The 13802-nt window shown below is 42.9% G+C and overlaps 1 protein-coding gene across 3 annotated transcripts in view; it reads right to left on the bottom strand.

The window, feature by feature from the left end:
• The window catches only part of LOC132910113 (POU domain, class 2, transcription factor 2-like), a 126901-nt gene that overhangs the window by 48318 nt on the left and 64781 nt on the right, over nt 1-13802 (bottom strand). For all 3 annotated transcript variants that reach the window (XM_060965588.1, XM_060965590.1, XM_060965589.1), the window contains one exon: nt 13040-13258. In XM_060965588.1, the coding sequence (XP_060821571.1) occupies nt 13040-13258 (219 nt within the window). The remainder of the gene's footprint in view (nt 1-13039; nt 13259-13802) is intronic.

Below are 13802 nucleotides of genomic sequence, written 5' to 3'. Positions count from 1 at the left end.
GGATTCTCTTATTGCCCCGTGTCGAGAGGGGTCAAGCCAGCCTAGGGTGCAGTGGTCTGCGTCATTGTGTACAGTATTGCTTGTCCGTCGTAGTTCTAGGCAGAGGTTAGCGGGGTCAGAGGGCAGATTTTCGCCGACTCGTACGGGCTGGTTTATACCCCTTATTATGATGCGAGCATACTAAGGGTCACGACCGTGTTTTCCATGAAACGGGGAAAATAAAATAAACGTGGAACTGATCGAGAAAATGTAATATTGCGACCTTCTATTTTCCAAATATGCAAGTTCATGAAAACCAATGATCTATGATTTTTGTAATTTCGGCAACGGAACAAATTATAGCCTCTCGAGAATCTTTGGGGATTTCTTAAAAGAAACAATGTCGGTCCATTAACCGCTGAAAAGAGGACTACAAAGACTACTTAATGAGTTCATAAGGCTACCTGAAAAGACCAGAATGATTTCGATCTTCCATTCGAAATCTGTACCGCCCGATCGGCACATCCTTCTACATGCTAATGTGGTGGCATGTTCCAAAGATCTCTAAGACTCTTATTACAGTCAGACCCACGTTTCAGATACGCGTAGCCTGCTGTCGGCTTTCCACGAGAATAGTTCCCGATATTTTTCAACAGTCCGCCTCATTCAGCCGGCAAAAAGTGAATTTACATATCTATGCATTTGGCGAATACAAGGGAGACCCGTGAATGGTAAAGGCCCGGGAGACCTGTTAGATATTTGCTGGAATTTTTAATATTCAGTGGCGGCGAACTTTGAAGTCCCAGGACGTTTGGATTTTTGGAAACAGTTCCATAATTACGGTAACATTTATAAAACCGTGCAAATCGGAAAAGATTATGGTCGAAGCAAATAATTATTTTTCTAACGGTAACTAATGAGTTTTAATGTATTCTAAAGAGAACTACAAATATTTTGTTTTTACAATATTTGCGAATCTACGCTTCCATCGAGAAGTCCATTTCTCTTGGACATCCCTTCAATCCTTAACTTTAGGTTTATAAACAGGTAACAAGAAATATTTATAGCTCAAGACTTCGCCCTACCGTTATATGTAGCAAATCAAGCAAGAAATGAAATCTAGCAAAGTCGATAGTAAATGACACCTATTTATTAATTACGGTTCCGACAACAAATTTTTAAATTTTTCCTAGAAAATGTCGGGTCGTTGGATCGTTCGATGGAGAAAATATTGTTGAAGCAGGGAAACTAAAAGAAGGCGATCGCAATTAACGGCAAAACAAAGCTTGTCGGAAGAAACCTGATAGGCTGTCCATAACCGGATTCCATATGCCCGAGCCGAGGGTTGCCGACCACCGGCAGGTCCGCGACCCAGGAAGTAGGTAATAATTTCGGGCACAAGGCCCACCGAAATTAGCAGGCAAAGAGCCGAGAGATGATTTTCCAAAATAACACGTCCCGATACAATGGCCAAGCAATTTCCCGAGCACCAGCTGCTGCCACCTATCTGATTTATCATCTCGCCACCCCCAACCACCCTGTTTCACCATTCTTGATCTTCGAAAAAATGGATCTATGATCTATAGATCCCTTCTGTTCGAAAATCTGACCCTTGATTATACATGTGTTTGGAATTTGTGTATCGAATAAGATTTTTGTAAGATCATTGTAAATCGAATAAGAAATTTTAGAAACTTCCATGAAATGAAGATTAGACGTATATTGAAATCGACGACTATATTTTATAGCTTCTTGCAATATTCTATTTTCCTGTGACTGTATGTTGGCGCTAGAATTATTGAAAAATTCACAATTTTCCACGGGAACTTTATAGATTTACATCAGTGAAAATTTGAAAGAACTTTTACAAAATATATTATTTTTGGACCTCTCTGGTACAAATTTCATACTTTACACTTTTTATGTTACTTTACATCAGTCAGTAATAATTCCAATTACCGTATCTGGGCATAAAAGATATAACTTGGAAGAAACGAAGCTGGCACCCCGCTGGGGATAGCCACCCACATGCTATATTTATTTTATTTTATTTTTTTATTTACCAATGAGATATAACACTTTACCAAATGTCCTTCAGGACAAATTGTAAAAAAAAACCAAAATAAAATAAAAAAACTCTCTCTTTCGTTTAAAAAAAAAAACCTGGAGACCAATTGTCTTGTTATTAAAAATTCTTTACGCCCATTGAAAGACATTTAATTTATATAATACTTCCATCAACCAGCATCGATCACAATTCTTCGCACAATTATGTATTCGTTATTCTCGGAGAACCACCAGGGACAAGAAAAGCAACATGCTCGAGTCGCGGAACGCAGGACTGTTTGGCCGTTTGCTTGCAGGAATGCGAGGGGCTAACAGATGGGGGTTGAGAGGGGGTTGTTCAATCGGTTATTGATTGGAAATGTAAGCTGGAGCGAGGCGAGGCAGGGGAGGGGGAAGAAGGGTAGAACCAGTACAGCAACGACCCAACAGATGGCCACTGGTCAGCGGGACCGCGTGGCAAAGTTTGCCAATCGAGGGAACAAGTTCGACTCCTTGCTCAAAATTATTAGATCTCCGAAACTTGCAGCCGGAAATTCCTTTCCTTCGACACCTGCTGATGTTGCAATTTCACTAGGAATAATCGGTCTCTCTTCTCTCTTTCACTGCAATTAACCTAACCATTTCCCTTATCATCCTTCGTATCTGAACAAAGACTCATCCTAGAATAATCAACTTGGAAAAACAGCTAAGCTATCTCTTCCCGATCTCTAAAAATCTTTAAATCGAAGTCGACCATCTGCTGCGTCCAAACAACGTATGCTCTACGCGAAGGTAACGATTCACGCTAATCACCGTCGTCCGCGTCTGAAAGTGGTGACCACGCGGTTACGAGAGGTGTAAAGGTCGACCAGCCTAGGCGCGAACATGATCATAGACGTGTAGTTGCTAGGTACACGCGTGAAAAAGACGCGTTCTCCTCTTCACACATCGTCGTATAAGAATTTATGCGATGCACTTTTTGAAAGAAACACAGAACACGTTCTGGTAGGTTACAGAATCTTCTCGAAGCATAATTATCAACGAAGTTCTTGAATTTCTATGTGTCAACCTTACTTTCGTTTCGACCGAGAAAAAGACGTTTAATGTGTTAAGAAATTTTCTAAGAGTCGAAAATGACTGAAAGAAGATAGAAGAGTTAATATCGAACACAAGGGATTGCTCGTCTAGTGGTCAGCTAGACGTAAGCTGCTTAAAACCGCATCACGCGCATGCAGCGTTTTCCAAGCCTGTGTGTTAAAACGCAGAAACGTGGTGGAAGAATGGATACATCCCTCCTTGAAAGCGACCTCATCCTCCTGGTGCTGGAACCGCAGCACAGAATCAGCACCACCGCCTCCGTGGCCGCTACGATAGTCGGGCTCCCTCGCATCCCCCGGGCAATCTTTTCAATTTAAAGTCAAGCATTATGGCTTAAATTGCATTATGGTTTCCTTCCCCACGAAGAAGAAGGTAGGAACCGAGAGCAGCAACGAAGGGCGGCTCCTTGTAAGCAAGACTCAATCACGCCGCTTAACCTCTGACCCTGCACAGACCGGCCGAGCACACACGCGTCTATACACCATCACCGACACGCGGTTCGTTCAATTCATCTCTCTCCGTTTGGCCACGATGGACTTCATATATAGGAGATGATCGAAGGATGTGTGAGAGGATGTTGTTGCATCACGAGCGTCGTCGTGTGCATGTTGACCGCGCGGAGGGCCGCGATCGCCGCGGTGTTCGCGAAATTAACCATGGAAACCTGTCCATACGCACGCTCCCTAAGTGCGAACACTTCGTCAAACTTACTCGCGTCTGCCGTTCAACCTGCTGCTTCGGTAGGAACTTAGGTGTTCAATCTGTCTCTTTGACGTTTGTTATTTATCTTTGATATATTAAACATTTGTTCGAACGATAAGTTTCATTAGATTTTCCCAGCAATGATCTTTGGTTTCCAAGATGAAAAGTTTCTTAGGGTTTGAATATGAATTTTGGTTTCTAATTTGAAACGAAAGAAAAAAGCATACTTATGAAATTTACTTGTGACATGGACTTTGTTTAGAACACCTTGTGAGCCCGTGAATAATTCTTGGTCCTTAACTTACTGCGGTAGAGTCTACTTCATTTATCTTGTGAACAGTACCTTTCCTGTGAACCAGAAATCTACGCTAGAAAGTACGAACAAGGTTTCCAAGTTGCTTTCAAACTTTCAAAAAACTCTGTGTGTGTGTGTGTAGCAGAAGCAATTATAAAATATTTATACCGACAAATAGAATCGAAAAATTGCAACTAGATCTATATCCGCGTGTAACGCGCACGAGTTCCTCAACGTGCTGGGGCAACCACACACAGCTCGCTATCCAACGCGAATGAATGAAACGACCCAACCCAGGACGGACCTTGAACTTCGCGTTGCCGGGGAAAAGAGTCACTGCTCCCCTCGCACGGCACCTCTAGCTGGCTGTAATAACGCGTTCCTTGCTGTCCGTAAAGCGTGTAACAGACACTCCAGCCCCTCTCGCCTCTTTTACTTCTTCCCTTTTCGCGTATTACGTTATCAGTTGCACGTTGTACTGCACGCATTTATCACAGAGACGAAACTGCCCGATAACCCTCGATCGTTTCCATAGATCGCGCTACTCTTCGAGTTCCGCTGGATCTCCAGGACCGAGGTGCTAAAATTTGAGTCAAAGACGAACGATTCGTGTATCGATGGTTGTATGAGCTTTAGGAGACTCGTTGAGCGGATTATACGATAGAGTTAATCAATGGCACTCGTATATACATTTTAGTTTTTTAAATTAAATTCAAATCTAATGTAGGCTACTCCAATCACTTATATTGTACATATGACTCAACGGTACGAATTGACCAAAGAAATTTCCGGAAATAAAAATTCTAGACTCTGTTTTATCGACAAGTTTTTCTAAACTAGCTACCGTGCAGCTGACTAATTCAGAGAATGCCGAACGCCAAAGGATTCAAATTCTCCGATTTCCTACAAGAGGCACCATCACTCCGAAGCCAAGATGCACGCAGGATCGAAGCCCATTAAACCTACCCGCTACGCAGAGGAAACCTGGAACGAACCAGTAGTGAGGAGAGTCGAACGTAGTGCGAGTTCACGCGGGGGACCGTGATCGCCGGACGTGGAAGCATCCTTATCGTCTGCGTTCTTAGCGAGCAATCCTTAAGTAATATATTTCTCGGGGGTAATTGCAGGCAGCGATTTCGTGCGGCTCGTTCGAGATCCGCCAGATACGTCGTGCCGTACCGCGGAGCGTGTATTGCACGTGCAAAAGCGGACGATGGAAAGAGCGAGAGAACAAGAGGAAAAGAAAAAGATAAAAGAAGAAAGAGTAAGAGAGGAACAGCAGGCCGAAGGTAGGTTATACGTACGGTAGGTTGCACGCGTAGGTCGGTACTTACGTGCCTATTCGACGTAGGTAGACACACTTGGTGTTTCCATCTCGATGAAGCGAGACCGAACGACGCTACGTCGTCGTCGAGCCAACGAAGAAAGTTAAGAGCAACGAAACGAAGAGACGCGATGTGTGTACGATGGAGGAGAGGGAAAAGGGTCAGATCGAGAGAGAAAGAAACAAGGGAGTGGAAGAAGAAAGAGAAAGAGCGCACTGATAGAGCGTAACTGACTTCTTGGCCGGTGCATATTACCGGGCTGTTAGAGGGCGGAGCCGGCTGATGAGTTAGCAACGTATTGACTTTATAATAATCACGTTAGCCGGTCCACCGTGATCCCTTGGTATTACGCGGTGCTTCGCGCCGATTCACGTACCGGGTGATTCCTTCCTCATCCTTTGTACAGCGTGGAAAATGAGAAATCCAGAGATCGAATTAAATATGAGCATCATGCTCGAAATTCTTCGTTACTTTCCTGGTAACGTACACAACATGGTTAAGGTATCTTGCTAATGTATCCTCGATGAACGTTGCTTCTTAGTAACCGCTCAAAGAAATATTTCCATCATATCGATAAATCTTGATCAATAAACGGTAGTCTTCTTTTGACTGGCCGACGAGACACCAGCGCAAAACCATGGCCCCATAAATCAACGCTACGTCGAAAGAAAACGAATCCTGGAATACGTGGTCGGGCACGATCATTAATATTAACGCCGTCCATGGGCCCGATCGAAATTGCGTTACTCGATTTGGCAGAGGCCAGTTTCAGCCGTGGAATCCCGTTGAATCGAGCCACGATTGATGCAGTGATAGGAAAGACGAGGAATTAGCCTGTGCTTCCACGCATCGAATGTTTCAGGATAGAAGAGTCGAGGGTTCCTCTAGCGGTCTTGGTGGCTTAATTAGTAGTTCGGTTTATCTTCCATGGCTTCTCTTTGGACAGAGGCTGTCAGACGCGAAGGAAACACGTGAGAGTAAGGTTCGGTTCGTTACGTATTCACGCGCATCCGCTGGATCGCAGGAAGCTCGAATAGAGCGGCGGACAACGTTCCAAGACTCGTTTCTTTATTTTTATCGCGTCGTTTTCTTATCTACTCTCTTTGCATGCATCCAGAAACGCTTCGTGTATCGATATAATTTTCTATGATGCTTCGCTCTCGCGAAATTTCAGTTTCTTTTAGTTTCCTTCGCTTTGTTTCAGTTTCTTTCTGAGTTTTAAAGGAGATTCGGGTAATTTAGAGAGTGTAAAAAGGTGCTACCCCCTGGTAAAATAGAGTCATCACGCGTGCACAACGTCGGAGAAGTATCCCGGTGAACTAACGGTGACGTTAACCGAGACAAGAAAATAATCGATCCTCCGCCAGACCTTTTTCTCCGTTCGCTATTAATAGAAGCCTCGGCGATCACGATGTTAATAGCTGTTCCACGGGGATAGAAGCGTGTTTCTTGTCTCTTTCGCTAATCTGCATCCCTGGATCCTGTTCTACGATTCTGATGAGTGAACCATCTTACGGCAGATTATTCTCTCGCTATCGTTTCCTCGACCGCGGTAATCTCCTTTTCGCTACTCGAAATTCACGCGAGCCTAAACATCGTATCATAAAATGGCGTGCGATAACATCGTCTGTAGCGATGCGAAAAGAAACATTATTTCTCTCAGTGTTTGCTTTCATGCTTTTATTCTTTGCTTCTCTTCAAGATTTTCGTACAAGAATTAAGATAAAGGGAAGCAAAGTTGCAAATTGCTTTTGTATCGCCCGGTACACAAGGCGGCGAGCCGCGGCCGGTGAATCGCGCTGACCTCCAATCTCACCTCAATTTGCCTACACGCCGCCATTTGCGTCAGCGGGAACGGCGAGCGGCCTATCTAAAATTATGATCTGAAAAAAATCCCCCCGGCTAGCGTGGTACCTCGCGAACCAACGCACGTCTCGGCGTAATCGATTAATTATGGTAAATCTGGCGTTATTATAAATTTTTGGGATAATTGCGATCTCTTTTCGACTCCACTCCGAATATGCTGTAAAATACGTACAACGCCATTGCATAAATATCACGATCGATATGTGTGTGTTTTCCAAGAGATCGCTTATTAATGTTTAATGAGTGAATCATTATGCGATAATGCGAAAATGCAAACAATGCGAACGACGTTTCACGAGGAAACAGAACGAGGACGTAACACGACTTGTAGATAAATTCTTGAGGGAAATAACGCGACTTTGTCGTAACCTAATTAACTCTTTAATTAAACTACCGATGCAAGCCACACATTACTCGAACACTGTCGAAACCGCTATCGTTTATAGCCCCATACTAATTTGCGGCGAGCAGCTGCTCGCGCCTCGAGTCCACGCGACTGCCTCGAGCTTTCTGCCGCAACGATGTCTCTCGGTTTATTAAAGCGGGTCATCAATTACCGCCGTGCATCTCATTTTTTTCCGCCATGAAGCTCGAACGATCAGTTCATGGGATCAACGTGCATAAAACGCTGATTTAACGTATTATGGTATTCAGCACTTGGATCTTCCTGCATCCTTACATACTACATATTATTGATAAGAAAGAAGTGAAGCGCGAATTCTATCGATCTTGAGATGCTATTATCTATATCGGATATTTACCTATGTAGAACCTTCATTTATCTGACACTATTTCTTTTCTTATAACACTATATTTTCTCCTTCTTGGTCTTTTTTTTTTTTGCTACAAGTAATTGATGATATTTTCTCATTCTCCATTATATCAAAGACTAACAGTGTCTCGTAATATACGACAAGTTTGATCGTTCTGTGCTTAGCTGACTCGAATAAACGTATTTTTCCTTAGCTAGGACTTTGCAAGCAAAGCACCAACGTCAAACTGGGAACGTCCCACACTCGACTTAATTGAATTTTCGAGCTTGTTCATCGCGCGAGAACATGCTCGAAGGCGAAGGAGAGAGCTTTCAGCGCAGTTCGAAACAATTCGACCGGCCATAAAACTTGGGTGCAACTTCGGTCACTATAAATCCGGGCTCTTAACTGCGTGACGATAAATCACATAACTTATATGAGAAAAAGAGAGAGACAGAGAAAAATACAGAAAGCGTTAGCTAGCGGAAACTGCGAAACTCGCCGCGTAGATCTTTCCCTTCGATTCTCGTCTCGAAGGAAATTCCTACGTAAAGGATCGATCCCCGAACCCGTGGCCTCTTCTTTCACCTCCTTCTCTTCATCCTCCTTTTCCTCCTCCTCCTTCTCCTCTTCCTCTTCCTCTTTCTGTTCGTTTCTGAAAGCGACGCCAGTACCGCGCAAAGGATATTTCTGTGCTGGCAAGACGCGGCCAGTTAAATCAGAATTCAATTTGAACGACGTTCGAGCTGGGAGATCCCCATAGAAGATACGAAATATTCATGGCGAGAATACTTTATCCGTTGTTATTCTTAGGCCGCGGCCACACGGCCTTCCATAAATACATAGCGCCCCGCAACGACCATTCACGGCGTTTCATCGCAGTCTTTCGTCGCTGAACATCATATCTAAAGAAATTTAGAATACTCTGTGATTATTAGACTGTGAATGTTTATGTATCCATGGGAAATTTATAGCTGCAATAATGCATAGAACGCATGTTGCATGTGATAGGCAAAGATATATAAGACGTTGAAAGCTAGTGTACTCGTTATATTTCATGGGTTAAATAAATCTCTGCATTTCCTTAATTATGTTCTTAAAAATACAAATTTGCATAAACGTCTGCAGTCTAATAATCATAACTGTGTAGGAAACGTTTGATAATTTTCAAATCATCACCTTTAATCGCTCGATGTCGCTTTTGTTCTTTGAATGAAAATAAATCAATACTTTTGTGTATCGACTAATCTCTAATTTGCTAAAAGATAATAAGAGCAATGCACGTGACTGTCCCTAATTTCTTGTCAACAGGTAATATTATATCAGCGATAATATATCAGAGAATCGACGTGATAGACTGCAAAGTATTCTGCCAATCCACAAAAGTTTCTTGGCCCCTCGCGGGTGGAGCAGTGACGCGGCGCGAGCAGCCTGATCGATTTAGCGCCAAATGTCGCCGTGTTTTACACGCGGCAATAATGGTTGAAATCTATGTAGCCAATATTTCACGGGGTCACCCTTTCTCTCCCCGTACGCGTCCCTTGCGCCGCCGTATATGAAACGTTCGCGTACACCAGCGACGCGTAGCCGTGGTTATTGGCTCGCATATGGCCGCTGCTCGATATTTCAAACTACACGGTAAAATGGAGATACGAACGGCCTCGTACCGTCATTGAAACACGTTCCCGGGGAAATTTCGAAAAGTTGCTCGAAATATTTCGAAGATTAAGTACATCGAACCATCAACTTCAAATCGACGACATGATAGATTATTATGAAGCGAATAATATGTATTTTTCTTATTTGGTATTAAATATGCTGAGATAAATTGGCATGCGAAATAATTTGACCGGGCTTGACCGAATAAAAGGAATTTAAATACCTTACGAGGAAGAGGGTGAGCCCAGGGAGAAGAATGATAGTCCCAGGGGAGAGATACATCCGAGAGCGGCAAGAAAGGATCCTTCCGTAACCGGACAGCGTAATTTACACACTACGAGACTACGTTATACAGTTCACTGACTTCAAAGATTACTTTTTAAAAGGCATTTGTCCGTAATTCCTCTGCGTGCCTCTTAATTTTATCTTTTGTTTGGCTTCAATAACCAATTAACGAGCAAAGAAGGCTATGGTTACAGCGCATACGTGCTTCAAAGAATTGTCGTCCTGATGGATGATATATCGGAAGAACGGTGCGTTTACTCTTATAAAAATTTATATATCGACCAACCGCAAGTCCATCACTACGGCATAATCTTCGACATTTCATATGGATATCTATAAAAAGCGTCAAACTTCCTTTACAAGGCACCTTAACAAGGAAAAAGTCATTTATCTTTTTTTTTAGTTTATGATAAAGTTATGGACCCCCGACCCATTTCTTTAATTATTCCAATGATTTATAGATTTTCACAGATCCATTTTGGGGTTCATACCGATTTCCTAGGCGAAAGGATCATCGTTTCGACATGTGTCCACGGTGGGTGCGGTACAACGTTTTAGGGTTCTATCCCTCATTCTTCAAAAACCGGCCAGTGCATATGTCGGCGCAAGAAACATAATGTTATCAAGCTGTCCGGCAGAGAGACGAGCAACGAAAGAGGACGAAACCCTTGGGGAACCTCGTCCTCGCTTTCGTCCACTTCGTCCTTATTGATATACCGAATAAACACACTTGGCAGCTAGGCGGGATAGCTTTGCGAGGCAAATAGACTCGGAAGGACCGCGCTCTTTGGCCTGTATCCGCTCTTAAAGCCGAGACTACGATCGAAATACCACTCCTATATTGCCCTTCGTTCCTTTTTAAATGTCTATAGACGTTTGATAAAATATACCGATGCAAAGATACAATTCTTCCGATCTTCGGGTTTACGCTAAAAAATTACCATCGTTCGAAAGCAACGAGTCGTTCTAAACAAGCAGAGGATAACGAAGTCATTTTATTTTTACAACTTGATATCCTCTGTCACCACTTTTCTCAATTTGAATGCAAAAATTCAAGACGCTCGACGAAATGCTTTCCATTAATATCCGCTTACGTGTCTAAATTTGAGTAAAAACGTGAAAAATATCGAAAATTATAAATGTTCGTAAATATAAAAAACGCGAGACGTCGTTCTATATACACACAGCCTCGAAAACATCCCGACGAGCTAACAAACGACGAACGAAGACGCTAGGTCGTCTCGCGTTACAACCACGCGGCTTTCAACTTTCGACCCTTATCGATCGGTGCCCTTATCGAGCCTCGGCGCACCTTGTCCAGCGGCGGCTCGACGGTAAATAAAGATGGCCGGTTTTTCCCATCAGCTCGCACACACGTATCGCCTGGCTGGACGTTAGTGTGTGCGCCGGCCAGACGGTTTTAAATTCCGCGAGTCAAAGCGATGTTTGACATGGAAATGTTGAACGATGCATTAAACATGCCGCTTCCTCTCTTTTCCACGGAAAAAGAGGAAGAGGATTCAGCCCTGGCTCCCTCCATTGGTTTCCCGTTCGCGGCAACTACCTACAGCGAAAGAGGCCCCCGATCGGGGCCCCCACGCTATTGTTCGAGCAATGTTTATTTAAGCAAACGAAAGAAGCCACCGTTCGAACGCAACGGAGCGAATTCGCCTTCCTCCAGTTCCTCCACGTTGTTGGACCGTCTTCCGGTACGGATCGATAGCGGCGTGATGCGATGCCGCACTTCCAACGCAACGCCTCCGGCAATAATCTACGATTATTCCGCTCTACCTATCTTTTTCTATCGCCATTTCTAATTAGAGATGAGAATATATGAATATCATAGGGGGAAACGTGGATAACATTTCGAGTCTGATATCATTTTATGACTAGAGCACAATATTTCTGTACGACGATGAGAATGAAGGTTCCTCGGTTTTATCTCTCGAAGATGGTTAGAACTTAATAATATTCCATACAAAGTGAAGCTATTACAGAAAGAATCTTTCCTTGACATAAATGAAATAATATTTAAACTGTTTTACCGTGCCATTAGTTTTACCGTGCCATTTGTTTTCCTGTGTAATTCCAGAAGTGTATAAAATTAGACAAATCTAATCTCGGTATGGGATACTAAAGTAACCTAACGTCTTATTAAGATTAAAAATTTATGAATTTAATTATCTTTGAGAAATGTTAATATGCACATAAATACCTATTTTGTACTTATTTGCTCGAACAAATTGCTTACTTTCGGAAAGTTTACGACGTAAAAAGGTAAAATATACTTTAGTAAATTTCGTTAAGTTTGCTGAAGAAACATAGTAATGCTGCATAAAGATAATAATGGTTATTGTCGACAATTATTGGCACAAGCAGAAACAGGACGAGCATTACCAATCGAGGTATCGTGATTGGCTGAGCCGCCTGCGAGGGTCGGAAGCGAGCACCTGCGAGGGACAATTTCGATGGACCTTTCCCTAAAAGGAATATCCCCACTCCCATTGTCCGGCAAATGACATCAAGCTTATTGCATTATTTAAAGAGCCCCGCTTTAAGACCGTTTTAAGCCGCTGACCCTCCGGTTTTTCGGAGTGCTGCCACCGTTCTCCATCGGAGTGATTCTTTCTTCTGTGGATCGCGTCGGGATCGATCTTATCGCGTATTTGCAAGCATAAGTTATGTGGATTTGCCAGATCGTTTTACCTAGCACTTAACTACCTTCTGCTGGTATCTATTCATAGTAAAATTCGTATCTGGATATAATCGCGTGAATGTTTTTCTTTCGTCAGAAACAGCCTTATTTTAAATAATAATAATTATTTTAATATATCAATCGCTGCCTTGTTTTACTTTTTAAATCTTAAAATTTCCGCGGAAATTAACTGTTTAAAGAATGAAATTTCCGGGTGATTCTATGATATTTTTACGAGAAAATAAAACGATTGATAAAAGAAATATAGTTAACCCACATTAGTACTGAGGCGTAGGGAGTCGACAAATTTTTGGAGAAATTTAGAATTTTCACTTACCAGGAGAAATACCGAGTTTCACGTGCAGACTGCTGGGACTTCTGTGATCGGGAGTGGTTACGGGGGCGGCAATAGGTGGTGACAGGTGGGGGTGTGCCGGTGCTCCGCCACCTGTCGTTGTCGTAGTAGTCGTGGTGGTACAAGGATTTAAGGGTGAGGTTCTCTTGAAAGACTGTTCGGTCCGCCACGCGACCTCGTTATCGCCTATCCAAACTTTACCTGCAAAAGACACACAAAAATTAGCATTAATTTGTTGTCTTAAATATTTCAAACTTTATTTAGTCCCTATCGAAATTGTTTGTCTTTTCAACATTGCTAAATGAGACCGTTACGTCTGGCTATATTAATATATACACCGGTACGTATAATGAGTCGAATAACGATTTACGTGTTTGTTAATTCAAGGCAACAACCGTTCAGAAATTATTCTTACAGACAAGTAATACTATCGAGCATCAGGATCAAATTGCAAAAGAAATTTCCCCTCTCGCTGTATTAATATAACGCTGGGGCCTTTGTGTCTGCGCAGAAAATGGCTTCTCCCCCTTCAAGAGTCCACGTAATTAGCAACCCTCCGAATCCCCTATTCCTGCCAGTTTTCCCGGCTTTCCCTCGTTTCCCTTAATTTCTGGGAACAATGCCGGGCTCTGGATGTTGTTCCAGTCCGCAGTGTCTAATTACACCCCGGACATCTAACGCTTTCAACATGGACAGTTCTCACTACGAGATATATCGTTCTCGTAGTAAATTCTCTGAAATTCCA

The sequence above is a fragment of the Bombus pascuorum genome, chromosome 8 (assembly GCF_905332965.1).
Source record: "Bombus pascuorum chromosome 8, iyBomPasc1.1, whole genome shotgun sequence".
Taxonomy (NCBI): Eukaryota; Metazoa; Arthropoda; class Insecta; order Hymenoptera; family Apidae; genus Bombus; species Bombus pascuorum.
The sequence above is the reverse complement of the archived record's forward strand: the minus strand, read 5'-3'. Positions and strand labels throughout refer to the sequence as shown.